The 14,697-nt window shown below is 41.6% G+C and overlaps 1 protein-coding gene across 1 annotated transcript in view; it reads right to left on the reverse strand.

The window, feature by feature from the left end:
* Positions 1-11,394, reverse strand: part of LOC146796207 (uncharacterized) — a 350,562-nt gene extending 339,168 nt beyond the window's left edge. Inside the window, exon 1 of the mRNA XM_085628705.1 lies at positions 10,205-11,394. Coding sequence (XP_085484831.1) covers positions 10,205-10,882 — 678 coding nt within the window. The 5' untranslated portion in view covers positions 10,883-11,394. The remainder of the gene's footprint in view (positions 1-10,204) is intronic.
* Between the last annotated feature and the right edge of the window lie 3,303 nt (positions 11,395-14,697).

A 14,697-nucleotide genomic window follows, 5' to 3' on the forward strand; every position in this document is an offset into this window, starting at 1 on the left:
TGAGCATAATAGGTTGTTGGCTACGTCTAAACATAAATCTGGGAACGCAAGCGAAACATTGTGAATCAGTAGGAGTTGTTGTGCATGTTCTGTCCTCCCTTTCAGGGTGCGAGTTGTCATTACATCACAAGTAACCTAACCCATTTTTAAGTCTCGCCTGCAACAGCACATGCTCTCTCGCTTGGGAGAGATATTTTATACACGTTTTTGCAGCCAACCCAAAGCTTAGCATCTATTGGCTTCATTGTCACTCTTTGCTGCCTTCTAATTAGCCAGTACGTGCTGGCTTCACTTCTTTCGGCTGGAGCATGGACCACGTACCGCTTGCTTCCTGTCCTTCCACTGATTGCGCTGAGTCGGAGGTATCACTTTTATTTCGTCTTCTTCCCCGACGTTCTTTTTAATCTCTTGTCATTTGCAACTATGTTTTACTATTCCACACACACACTCCAAAGAAGCCATTTTCTCATTTGAGATGGATATTAATTCTCTAAATATATGTTCACTAAGACGTTTGTGCAATTGCTTTATTCATGTGATAGGATGTATTGCCAAATGTCATGTTTTTCTTTTTCACGCCTGGGGAGATTAACTGATTTGCTCAGAATCATAGGTGTTGCGCCAAGACCAAAAATGCATTGGTGCAAAGCCAAAAGGTCTTGCCTTTGGGATGATTGCCTCTGTCATTACGTTTTGCTCATGCTTTATAGCATGGACATTTCCAACTTTGGCAATGATTTGTAAGCCATGTTCGATAGCAGCTGGCAGCTGTGCAGCATGGCTAAGAATATATATATTTTAAGGGACTTAAATACATCCAGTGCTAATGCACATAAAAAGAAAGTGCGTACGCCCTGGTTGCTTCATAGCGCTTTTTAAAATTAGATTTAGCCACAGTGCAAAGCATCCGCACTTCTGTACAGCTTGGCTACAAAACATTGCTAAAGCCAATCACTCTCAATGGCGAGAACTATTGGTTTTGTCAATGCTTGTTTCTGAGGTGATCATAAATAATACTGAAATAGGAACTGGTGGCCCCAAGCTCATTGCAGATCCACAGATGGGACTTCTGCATGTTTCAAGTATACCTAGTATGGTCAGAGGATGAGGAGGTATTTAAAGAAATTGACAGTGCACAGTGCAGGGAGGTACCTAGATGGCAGATCCAGTAAGTATAAGCACAGCAAGGAGCAGTGCACTAAGTTGACACAAAGAGGACTCATTTACCACCTCCGCCAGGGCACCATTCGCTCACTCCTGCCTTAATACTAGCGGACAGGAACTTCGCTTCAGTGTTACCTGTAACAGTCCCAAACTGACAGAAGGGCTTTAAGCTGCGGAAACAGAGACATAGGCACAAGAGAGAATAAACCCACCTCAAATGAGGTATAATTGCTATTTTGTCAGTTATAGTCAGTATAAATTATCACTGCATGCATTCCTTGGACAGAGCCAAACATCTGTACTATGACTAATGACCAAGTAGCTTCCTAAAAATAGAGAGGGACGCTAAAAGGATAAACTTCAGGCCTTAAATGAACGTTACAATCTCAGTTGGTCTGATAAATAAGTTACTGAAGTTTGCAATGCCCATAGAGTTTAGGTTTAGCTTACAGCAATAGCTAATTGGCCACAACAGACTCCTATAGAAGAAAGCACTATTAAGACAGCCAGTGATGCTTTTGTTGATGCAGTAATAGACAAAAGTCCAATCAAAACAAACTGGCCAAAACCCAACCATTGTAAGCAAAATAAGGTGGAAGATGCAGTTGCCAATTTCATTCAAAATGCTTCGGACAATGCCTCTGAGATCACGGGAGCCACTTGCGATCAGAGGGTACTTACTCATGGCCCTGCAGATGCAGTCATGCTAACAGCAAAAAAAGGGGGGGGGGTGTAGAATAGAACAGGGATGTGCAAGGTACGTATGTCCCACATGAGAATTTCTCCTTGCAGCTGGTTCCGATTAGGTCACTGGAGACTGGGTTGCTGAATAGCACCAAGTTACATGAGCAACACACAGTAAATCCCGTTTTCCACTTCCTCCTCTACAGGAGTTTCCTTCCTACTAGGACAGCCCAGAAGAGCAGAGTGCTGCAAGCACACCTTAATCACAGTAGATCAAATGTGCCGAATATGTTATCAATTGCAAACCTACTGCATGTCTTATCAAAACTGTCACCATCTGATCAGATTTGAAGATTTCTTTTTCTCGAGAAAAATTGATGCATTAGACATTTCCAATCGGGGGTAATCCAAAATATCACTGTCCCTACTGCTATAGCTCTAGGTCCCATATCTGAGCAGAAGACTCCTGCTCACTGTTAATCTTTTTAAGAGTAGAACTTTAACAAAAAGTGAACTATATGCTCACTGCTGATCGCGTTAAGCAGAGCCGGACTGGCCGTAGCGGGCACCGGGCAATCCCCCGGTGGGCTGCAAGGATGGGGGCCGCTTTTGTTACAGGGCCGCTTTTGCAGCATTGCTGTAAAATCGGCCCTGTAACAAAATCGGCCAAAAACCGGCCCTGGCAAAGAGCTCGGCCGCACCCCCAACCCCCGGCACTTTGCCAGGGCCGGTTTTGGTACCCAGTCCGGCCCTGGTGTTAAGATGTGTTAAAATCAAATTAAAACGCTTTCTCATATACCCCAAATACTCCCCTCAAGTTGAAGCAGAGAAAATAAATTTGCCATGTTATATTAGCTTTATTAGAACAATAATTGATCACACTTCTAACATATGCCACACCCCTATTCTACCTATCACAAAGCAAGGACATGTATCACTTTGTGCAAAATCTGGGAACTATATAGTCTAAAGGTCGTTCAGTTTGTGTTATGTTAATTTTATAAAATATTAAAATACATATGACTCAAACAAGCAGATTATTTAAAAACACAAATATGTACTACACTGCTATTCCACAATCCAGAGACCACATTGTCCTCAAACACACACACACAGCTACCTATTTCACTGTGGTTGTGGCCTTGCGACTCCGCTTTCTCAAAAAAAAAAAAGGTTAGACCAAAAAAAATAGTTAACTACCATTACCAGGAAACAAGAAAGTATTACTGTACGGCTAAGTTGTAACAATGTAAGATCTAAAACTATACTGTATTAGTTACTGACACCCACTTGGGCGTTTTCTACAATATTTGTTTAAAAACAATAAAATGTTTTGCATGAAAAAAAATCCTCTCGATTGACTGTTACAAAGAAAGCACCATATGGCTGGAGCGTCTGATCCAGTTCCAAATCTCCTGCAGAAAGTAAATTAAACATGGTCGGGGGATCCTGTCCCTTTCCCTGCTCCCATCTCCAATCCTCTTTCGCACTACTTACTAACTTTCACTTCTCCCTTCTTTATTTCATGTAGCGTGGATTCACTGTTCCTTTCTTCACAGGCTGCAGTATACATAGAAAAGAATGCCACAGCTACTTTTTTTTTGTTAAAACATTTTTATATCTTTTCCACGAAAATCATAGTATTTTTAGTAGAGAAGGTAATTATTTCGTCGGTATGGGTTTTTTCCGAAGGCAAATTGCGTCAGCCTTGCATCCTTTATTTGGGGATTTTTTTCATAATGATGCAATACACTAGAGGACTACCATTCTCAAACGATTCAATGCAAACGCTGAAAACGTATTTATTATTTAAATATAAAATGATTATTTTTCTATGATTTGATTTTTTAAACCAGAAATAACTTTATATTGAATGGGTTCACTGTTAAAATTGAAAAATTGCAAAATGTGAAATATTTACATCTTTTGCGGTACTACGAGATCGCTGGGAAACTGATCTGAGATTCCCTCCGACAGGAGGAGACGGGGCCAAAATGTGGGAGGAGCTACCTAAGGTTTCCCATACTGCTTGTTTCTGATTAATACACTTAATAGACACACCTCATGCCCTTAAAGTTTAGCATCTATTTTCCATCAACTCCTCCTGATAATCAGTCAGCCCTCTTCATTCATTGGTCTCCTATTGTGTCATTCACATTTTCATCCACCCACTATAGCATACATCACAGGGCAATGAGTAAGCCTACTTTAGCCATTGGCTATCATCACTCTGGGTGATGGTGTTCTGCTCTTTCAGAAGGAGACCATATGTACACAAAGAAATTCACTTCAGTTACAGAGACTATTAAGCAGTGTGCTTACTGAGACAGACGATTTTATATTTGCTTTAAGCCAATTTCTGTGTTCATATTGGCGAGTGCCCAGCAACTCTGCCAATCAAACTTTTACAAAAAGCGCAACAAAAGAAACATCGGCAGAGCCAAAAAGTTGGCAGCCAAACCCAGGACTACAGGATTTGGCAAGGTTTACTTTCAAAAGTGAACCATCATGCAGGGGACAAGATGTAGGAAGGCGAATTAAGGAAAAAGGGTATCCATCTTGTTGAGAACCCAACTGAAAGAATGCATATTTTTAATGAAAGCCATTTAAACCCTAAAATGGATGCAAAAAGGATTCTATTAATTGTTTTTTTAACCAGATAGTAATTACCGTTCTACTTGAAAAGATTTAACTGTTTTAGGTAAAATGGTTTCTCAGACCAGCAGTACCAGAAGTTGTTGTTTCTACAAAATTGCACACAAGTAGTTTGTATACAACTGTATCTTAATATGGCATTTTCTGTGGCTATAACAATTTTTCATACTTTTTATAGTTTATTATACTAACAGTCTCTAGTAATCTACGATAGGCAGTTCATTTAAAAAAACTATTGATCACAACATGAGACACAACCAATGTTAACATGTCTGCACTTACATAACAATCCTAAACACTGTAAAGTTGATTTCTCAATCCTATTTCCATAACACATACCTTTGTTTGAAAATACTTACATAGTCATTCAAAAATGCAATTTGAAAATATCAATATAATCAAAAATGTACACTTGGCACTCATCTCAAAGGTAATAATAGCCTAAATATTTCTTTGAAATGCTATATATTTACTTATATTTATAAGTTACCTATCAACATTAGTGACACCGTTCCCCATGTTCTCTAGGTATTCTTTACAAAAGCAGACATTTATCAAAATCTGAAGGAAGCAGTCTTGAAATACATAAATCAAGTTCTTACTCGTCATCATGCAGGGTCAACAATTTATATCTTTCAAGTCCTGAATGTTTTCTTTGAAAAACTTCTTGAACTTTAGCTAATGTACAAACCTCTGTGACCCTAGTTTCAACGTATCGATGGAAATGCAATTTAAAGGACAAAAAAATACCTTCATTCAAAATCAAAGTTTACTACGGTATTAATATTCTTTTACAAATATTTGTGAGTAGATTTAAATTGGTTTACTTGAGACATGTTGTAACTTCAGTATCCCTATTCGAGAAAGAAGATCTGAAAGGCTATGTGTTCTACAATATGCTAAACAAACGGTGATGATAAAAGACATTGATATATAAATAATTAACAGATTAATATAACCGAGGTATCTGCAAATTGGAAGTTACATGGTTACTTTTCTAGTGGCAATAGAAATGACTAACAATTTAACAACCAAGAGCTTACAAGTTAAATGGTAAAAATGTAGATGATATTTCATAATGTGATTAATAGAGAGAAAGAGCAAATTCATTTAAACGTTCATTCTCGGTGCAACATACCAGTTTGTGAGGTGGTTAAGTACAATTAGGAACTCCAACATGGCACTCATGGCAGAATTGCCAAGATGTGGTCATGATAGTTTATAACTTGGAAGTTTGCAAAAGATTTGATTTATGAAGTTTAGATAAGCAACAATGTTGTATGGAATGAACAGAATGCCCCGAAACCATAAGTAAAATCAACAAGTTTGAAAGCAGCGTTTCTTGACTTAAATGGAGGTAAATGTACAGCATTTAAAATTCAATATACATTATTATAATTATACTCATTTAATACTTAACTGATTTTTAGGTTCATTCTAAACGACTGAAAAATACAATCTGTATTGTGTTTAAACATTGTGAAATGAACATACAATTGTAACTGTTGAGATTGAAGAGTAAATATAAATTTTAAAATAAAGTGTTCATTCTAAGCGATTGAAAAATACAATCTGTATTGTGTTTAAACATTGTGAAATGAACATACAATTGTAACTGTTAAGATTGCAGAGTAAATATAAATTTTAAAATAAAGTATATTTAGTGTATATACTTCAAAATTAATAGTGTTACATAATGACTAATAGATAGTTATAATAATTAGATTACAGCATACTAGTAATCCTCGTCAGTATAAAATGCTATGGGGTGGTATGAAAAAGTATATTAAAAAACTGCTGAACACATCAGCAACAAAGTATCCTGCAACTGGGACCATATGTACAAGAGGAACAATTTTATTTTGTCACTGCTTGACTAAGCAATGTTAATCACTAAACACACACTATCAGGTCTCACTTTTGTTGGGAATATATAAATTTTATAAAACAAAGATGACACAAAAAGAAATTAAGATAAGGAAATATGAAGGAATTGTGATTATTTCCTTAAACTGAGAACGTGCGTGTAAACACACCACAGAGAATAAATATTTTGTTTAATCTTAAGTGCTGATGCGCCAACTTCAATGAAAGATAAAGACGGGGTACTCAATACAGAAAACACTGAAAAACATGTCTGCATTCGGAGTTAAAATAACAGAAATATATGCAATTAATGCTAGCAATATCCTGAATTGGTGTTAAAGAGACTACGGTACAATTGTGTACTTAGGTTTTCTTCATCAACAATGTTATCTTACATCACAGAATGTTTGCAGATAAAGAATGACAGAACCATGTATAGTGAAAGGAGTAGGTGGCTGCACTGTGCACAATGGTTCCACGGAGCCACTGGAAGGTATTTATCCAGAGTGTGCAGCCTTGACGATTGTTTGACTACAGGCACCCTTCCCTTCCATGTCAAGCTCATGGAGCTATAGTTTTACAAGAGTAATAGTATTATTAGAAACAGATACCAATGAGGTATGGTTTGCATGCTTAAATAATTGGCATGAACTGTGGCTAAAAAATTTAAATTTTTAGGTACACAAATGTAATTAATCAAGGTTTTGAGTGGACTAGGGATCACATATGGTCCTGAAGAGAAAGCCGGGGGGATGGCTTTTGAAACATGTTGACCGGTGAGGCGGTATCTCATATTAGTATACCCCCCTCCTCGCCCCCTTTTTAATGCTACCAGCCAAGGAAAGTAATAAAATATATTTTTTCCACTAGCCAGGTAACTTTTAAACTTGCACTACTATTTCCTCTGACCCTACCAATCACACATCTGCACCACACATAGTTTTTACACCCAGTCCTGCAGCGGGACGGGAAGAACCCAATGATGAAGCATGACACCAAATGAGCATTTGGTGTGTGAGGGTTATCAAAAAACACAGGGGCATATTATCGAGCACGGCATTAAAAGTATTGGCGCTTTAGCGGCAGAAAACTGCCGCTAAAGCGGCGATAATGGGCTTGATAATATGCCGCAGAGAATTCCACTAGAAGCCCATGTTGACACCAGAACATGGGCTTCTATGGAAATTCTCATGGGCATATTATCAAGCCCATTATCGCTGCTTTAGCGGCAGTTTTCTGCCGCTAAACCGGCGATAATTTTAACGCCGTTTCTTGATAATATGCCCCACGGTGTTTCCCAGGACAACTCTTTGGGTTAACACATTTTCCCACCGTCATCATAGAATTCCTAGATTAGGAAGGATAATTTTAAAATAGGTAGAATCTGTTTGTTTATTTGCACGGTGAGCATACTCAACTCTGGTTTAGCTACTAGATATGGGCCTTTCCCTCTACTAATGCAAAAGGATCTTAAAGCCTAACATTAGGTTGATATTATGCACCCAATACTCCACATGTGTACATATGCCCTCTACATATTGCACATACCGTGTCAAAACTTCTGCCTACTTCACACAGCAGATGGTTGGCCTGGTTAGGTACGGTATAATTTAGGAAATGTATTCGGCACTCTGAATATATTATATATTCCCGCCATATTACATATTCCCACATTAAGGCAGCAGTGAAAAGTGGCTTTGGAACCTAACTAGCCTTTTTTAGGTCTCGCCTGAGCCAGCGCTTTAGCGCTGCCCTCGCGAGAGCTTTTGTAAAAGGGGGATTTGGAAGTGCAAACCAGTGCTTTCAGGCCGCCAACTACAGGGCATGTGCGCCGGGCGCGCGCACCATTTGGCAGCCTGCGTAATCATTTCGCGGCCGCTTTGATGTTCTCAGTGAGCCGCGCGGCCACTGAGAACATCAAAGCGGCCGCGAAAGTGCACACCATATGCTCTGCTCGCATCTCCCTCCTCCCTTTTCGTCACTACTCATGAGAATAAACAAACAAAATTCACACCATTTGTGCAGCTCACTTTGAAGCTCCAGCCCGCTTAGAGGTGCCTCAAGGCCAACGAACTATTAGTTGTTTTTGCTTTGAATTTTTGTACTTATGGTTCTGACATTCTAATAGTCTACACACGACTACATGTCCCAGAAAGCAAAGCAAAAACATTAGTTAGATGAGTTACGTACACAACGTCTTTTTGTCCATCCTAAACTCTCCCCTCCTCACATTCCTAGTTCTCCCTCACTCAATGCCCGTCCATGTTATTGACGTGTCAATTCACCCTAGCCTTTCCTTGTCTCAACCCACTTCTCTCCCAGCCCTCGCCACTCCCTTAGTGATACGGACGTACATGGGGAGGACTGCACTTGCGTGTGGACACAGCGCTGTCTCAATAAGCAGATTACGAAACCTCCACTGGCGAAGCGCAGCTCTAAACCCCGGTGATCTGATTGTTTTTGTAGTCTGAAAGCGCCGCCTGCAAGGGCAGTGCAGGCCCCGACTCGCCCAAACGTGGGGACGACGCACGGCGAGAGACCCCGACCTGGCTGCTGACATCACACCAGAGCCGCGCCCCTCTTGGGAAAGACTGGTCGCTGAGAAAGAGGTTGTGTCCGATCCCTGACAATAACAACACATACATCCGAAAAACCACCTAGCATTACAAGGATCTGCTGTTGGTTATGTACAGGTTTTCAGGATAGGATAGCGTTTGGAAGCTCGTTGGGGTATGAGTGCACTTTACAAAAGACATGAGCATTAGTTGGGAATTATCATTTAACCCATAATCAGTATGCAGTATTTTTTAAAGCAGTACAGAGGTAAATTCAGTAAGAGATGGGCCCTTTATTACGCAAAATCATTTTATTTTTGTTTTATCTGTTTATATTTTATGTTGCTTGCAAAGTTAGGCGGTAGTTCATTTATTAGAGTCATGTTCAGCACTCCAGATATTTCCTGTAAAAAGCTGATGCCTATAATAGGTCAAGTTAAACTACATGTCCCAGCATTCATAGTGAACTGATTGGAAAAACAGTCTAGTGGCATTATAATAGCTGTCCAGTGGCTACATCCAGACCCGGCATGTTAGACACAGAGCTCGACATGGACGGGATTGTTGCCTCATACTTAGAGTGGTAAACGTCAAACCCCACACTGCAAAGGATCCAACGTTGTCATATCTGACATTGGCTTACAGTGGAACTACTTTTATCTTCCCTGACAAATCGACCTTCGATTTGCATATAAAAAGACCACTGCAGGTTGATTTTTAAATCTGAATGTGCCCTTTGCTTATTTTTCTCTTCTTTTACTTATTATTGTATTTAGTGGTGTGCTTTGCTGTTTCTTTTAGTTTTTGTTTTTAAACGCATATTCTGCCGCCCTTCACCCAAAGACACGTTGACCTTGTGTCTTCTCTCCGTGGCAGTATGTCCACGAGTATGCCCTGTCTAACTGGGTGTAGAATCTGTAGACAACACCAATAAGCCAGAAATACACGAACACAACCTGTAAAACAAGCATTGGCATAGCCAATAGGTCTCGCCTTTGGGACTTTATAAGTGTTTAGTTATCCAGCACAATATCCTTGGTGCAATAACATCAAGTGTTGCATGGCTAAACACTTATAAAGGTCCCAAAGGCGAGACCTATTGGCTATGCCAATGCTTGTCTCGAAAAGGTATGTATCGTGAATCAATATAACGTCTCGACTCTGAAGTTACTGCTGAGCTGTGTGGAGAAAGTCGAACCCCAGGGATTGCTGGGCAGGTACAACGTAATCACTAGGTGCTGCACATGCCTCTGCCAAGTTATACCCAGCACGACACTTACCAGCGCCTCCTCCGTCTCGTGAGAACTTCCGCTCTCATCGCAGCTCTCAACTGGAGTGGCCACTTCTTCTCTGCCACTGCGCTCGAGCGCCCTGCGCTTCAACCACGGTGGTTTATAATCCACTAAGGGGCTAACACGGTAGACGTCCTCCAACCGCCCCTGAGTTATCTCGCAGATGCGGGCTATCTCCAGGGCGCGGTTCAAGCAGAGCTGAGGTCCCTCGTTGATCATTTTCTGTCGCACCTCCTGGAGATAAACGCCGCACACAAGTCGGTCCCGAATCATCTCTTCTGTGTTGACAAAACAGCAGTCCCGGGCCAGCAGACTCATCTCTGCCACGAACTGCTCCAGTGGTTCGCCGGGGCTTTGTCGCCGCTCGTAGAACTTTGAGCGGGCATAAATGGGGTTCTCCTTCACTTTCACCCACTCATCGAAGCGAGAGTAGTAGGCGTCCAGGCTGCTGCGGTCCTCGGCAGGAATGTCTGCCCAGGTGTTGAAGATGTCACGTCCCTTCTCGCCCACCCATATGAGCAGGTAGCAGCACTTCTCATCCTCCTTTGTGGCGCGCAGAGGCCCCTGGAACACGAGCTCGGCATGGTGCTTGAACTTCCTCCACTCCTCGGACAGCGCCGGACTGTCCCAATTCATCCTTGGCAGTTGCCCCCTTGGAAACTCCATGGCTTGTGCTGCACCCTGCTCTATTACTATTTTACACCTAGTGCCAGAATTGCAGGGGCCCCCTGGCCAATCGGGCAGGGGGTGCTTGTTGAGAGAAACAAGGTGCTTGAGTCCCCAAGGGACAAATGGCTATAGAGGAAGGACTAGAAAAATGGGGAGGTACGTTCCCGCGAACCCTTTGAATCGGGGTTTTGCGCGCGGCACCCCGATCTACTCTAAACTCCCGCGCGCGAGTAGAGTGCAGGGGGGCAGAAAAGGTGGGGGTAATCCGACCTTCTCGCGATCCCTTTCAACGCGAAGGCTGGAACAGCAAAATACCAACTCGGCTCCCTCACTGCAGCACTTGGGAAATGAGGTAAGGCCTCACTCGGAGAGATGAGCCGGCAATTGGCTAGAGCGTCATACACACTCGAGGCAATGTACAAGAAACTAGCAGAGCGCCTCCTCGTGGCTCCCAGAGGGTGCCAAATGCAGCACGATGAAAGTAGCCATATGGAGGCCGTAGTCTCCTAGACAGCGAGGGCTACATACCGAAAGCGACTGGCGCCTGTGTGATGGCCATAGAGTCTCGCAAACCCAGTTCGGCTAGAACGTCTACTGAGACAGCAATGTGCGATACACAATAGTGCTAATAACGGCTTCCTGCCGCTGCACACGGGAGCGTTACCAAAGCAGGCTTCGCAATAAAGCTACATTTGTTTGTAGTTTAACTTAGATTGAAAGCAAGGGCACCGGATCAACTACACGTTTTCTGAAATTCTGTAACAGTTTTGGGAATGATTTGAAGATGGGAGGCCCCATTATGCATTCTCTATTACTTTTTCATGTGTACTGCACTTTTAAAGAAAATAGTATGATTCCCACAATCCTGCATTCTCAAGCAGGAAGCATTACCTTCAAAGGAAAACACCCAGTATATAAATAAGCTTGTTTTTCTTGCTGCTTGCGAGTTAAGTTTATGTGGAGTCTGTGTGAGTTTCCAATCGATTCTGCTATTTTGTGCTCATGATTGTGTTTGGTAATATTGTTTACAGTGCTTCGGGTTGAATGAGATTACAATGTATCTAGTTTTCCGAGCCTCTGGCATCCCCTTAGGCAGGTAATATCTTTGGTTGGAAAGGGAGATAGAGACTGCTTCACTTAAACTACTTAATTTATTTGCTTATTCAATTATAGACAAAGGCACACCAGTGAGGCAACCTTGTCCTTGACTGAGAAATTTTGCTAGGGTACAGGGGGCTCTCGCCCATTGCTTACCATTGGTTGACTTGATTGTCATTCTCATTTCCTTACTTCTCTATGGTCACCATGTGCCAACTTCACTACCTCTTATATTGTCCCTCTCCTGGACCTTGGCACAAGTACTGCTTAATTGGTTCAATATGTGTCCTTTTGCTGCTCAAGCTTTCTGTGGTACTTTTTTAGGTCTCGCCTGGCGTTGGAGCGCGCATGCGCTTATCACCTGCGCCTGCGAGAGCTATAGTAAACAAGATTTAGAAAGGGACTTGAATCCCCGCCCCTCTGTCCGATTGGCGTGCGTCATCCGTTATTGTAAACAGTGGCGGATGATTGGATATCGGGCTTTGTTGTTACCGCCCTTTCGCCCATGGCGACTGACCCATGCCTTCTTTGTTTCGGTAGCTTGTTTTGTATGTATTGACAGCGCGCCATGCACACTTTCACTTTCATAATTTATTCTTTCGCCACGTGTTTTACTGCACATGGGGATATCACTGTAAGTTTGGGGGATGCAGCAGAGAGTATGGGGTTCTGCACACAACTGCCATCTCCCTAATTCAGTTAAGTACAAGACCAGGTTTCATTTAGTCTGTAAGCACTATTATTGACTTTCTCTTACCTCATGCATGATGTGTTTAAATGTAATTAGAGCACGTCGTTCCTGCAGTAAGCAGCCGGGACAATGGCGCACACCATTCCAGTGTCATAGGTCTCGCATTGAACTGCGATACCTATTGCATTGCAAATATTTTTTTGTTCAAATTGCAGGCTGGTGTTTCTGCAAAATAGAGGCCGCTATCTTCGAACCAATTGTGGTGCCCGCTTCACGCCATTGCTTCAGCGGAAAAGGCAAATTTACATATCCTCCCTATGTCACAGACTCGTCACCATACTAACTCATCCATACACTCATTCATTGGTGGGGCCTATAACACCAACACACAGTCGTCTCACTCGAATCTGTACACAGGAGAATAAGCACTGGACATGTGGGGGTACCTTGTTTCCTGTCAGGAGTAATTCCTTTACATTATATACATTATATACATCTGCACCTATAGAATCCTGACTTTGACATCAAGGCACTCCACCACTTGGTCGACGGACCAATTAGTTGGACTGTTTGATGGTGATTTAGAAACAGCTAAAACACAATTAAAGCCTAGAAAACATTTGTTTAAATTCCAGTACTCAGTTAAAGAATCACAAACTAATTTCTTATTAATCCAAATTTTGTTTTTCTAATATTAGTTTGCTCTGCATTAGAATTTAGGCGCTACAGAATATAACATAATTCGATTTATTTCAAGAAGACATCAAATCTTTAGAACATAAGCATAGATTTCGCATTGCATTATATTTACCAAAATCTCGAAATTGACGACCCTCCGATCACACAGAGAATTATTCAAGTCTCTGCGACAATTTCCAGGATAAACTGTCCAACCCATGGCAATAATCAAACCATCAGATGGAATCGCTCTCAAACTTAAAGAAACCCAAGTTAAACCATGGAAATCTTCATCAGCTCAACGTAGACTCAACGCCATAGACGATCATCCCAGTGAAACCCCCCCCCCCCTTTGGCGGACGAGGGTCTTTATACCCTTTTCCCGCTTACTTCAGATCAATATGCAACAATTTTAGGGGTAGAAACTGTTCGGATTGGTCAGTCCAATTCAATTTGTAACTTCTTAAATTTTTCACATGTCCCACGGTTTTCCATGAGACTTTGCATAGCAAAGTATAAAATGTGTCCTGTATTCTTTGGTTCACAGGCGACAGTTCTGAAGAAAAACAAGTCGTGCAGGCACATGCATCAAGCTAGGATTTTGCGAGTCCTTAATTGCGAATATTAAGGATTCGCAATTAAGGAATCGCAAAATCCTATGCATGTAGGAATCGCTATAATAATAGCGATTCCTACTTATTCCTTATTTGCGACTCGCAAATAGCGAGTCGCAAATAAGGAATAGCTTCCCATTCATTCATTTGGGCCTACAGGCCCATAGGAATGAATGGGAAATTGCAAGCGCAATTTCAAGGGTGCAAGGGTGTCAAAAGGACACCCTGTTGCACCCCTGAAATTGATCTGTGCACAAATGTTGTACACACACATGTCTCAAGGACATGTTTGTGTGTAGCCTGCAACTTTGAAAAATGCACTTTAGTGCATTTTTCAAAGTTTTTGCAAATTACCATGAAGTTCAACTTCATGGTAATTTGCGCCCCCTAGTAGCGAAATCGCTACTTCAAAGTGGTTCTTGCATTGCATTTAAGGAATCGCAAAATGCGATTCCTTAAATGCAACTGCACTTTGAGAACTCGCAATTAATTGCGAATTCTCAAATTGCAAGGGCCTTGACCCTTGATGCATCGCAAAAGCTAATTTTGCGATCGTAAACGGACGATTTTTGCGAATCGCTCCGTTTGCGATCCCAAAAAGATTTGATGCATGTGCCAGATTGTGTCCTTGGTAATTCACACCGTTCATCACTTGGCAACCCTTCATGCTTCTATCCTTGACCAGGGACATGCCGGTACAGGAACTAAGGTCACTTGGAGAGCTCCAGAGC

Source organism: Triturus cristatus, chromosome 10, assembly GCF_964204655.1.
Source record: "Triturus cristatus chromosome 10, aTriCri1.1, whole genome shotgun sequence".
NCBI lineage: Eukaryota > Metazoa > Chordata > Amphibia > Caudata > Salamandridae > Triturus > Triturus cristatus.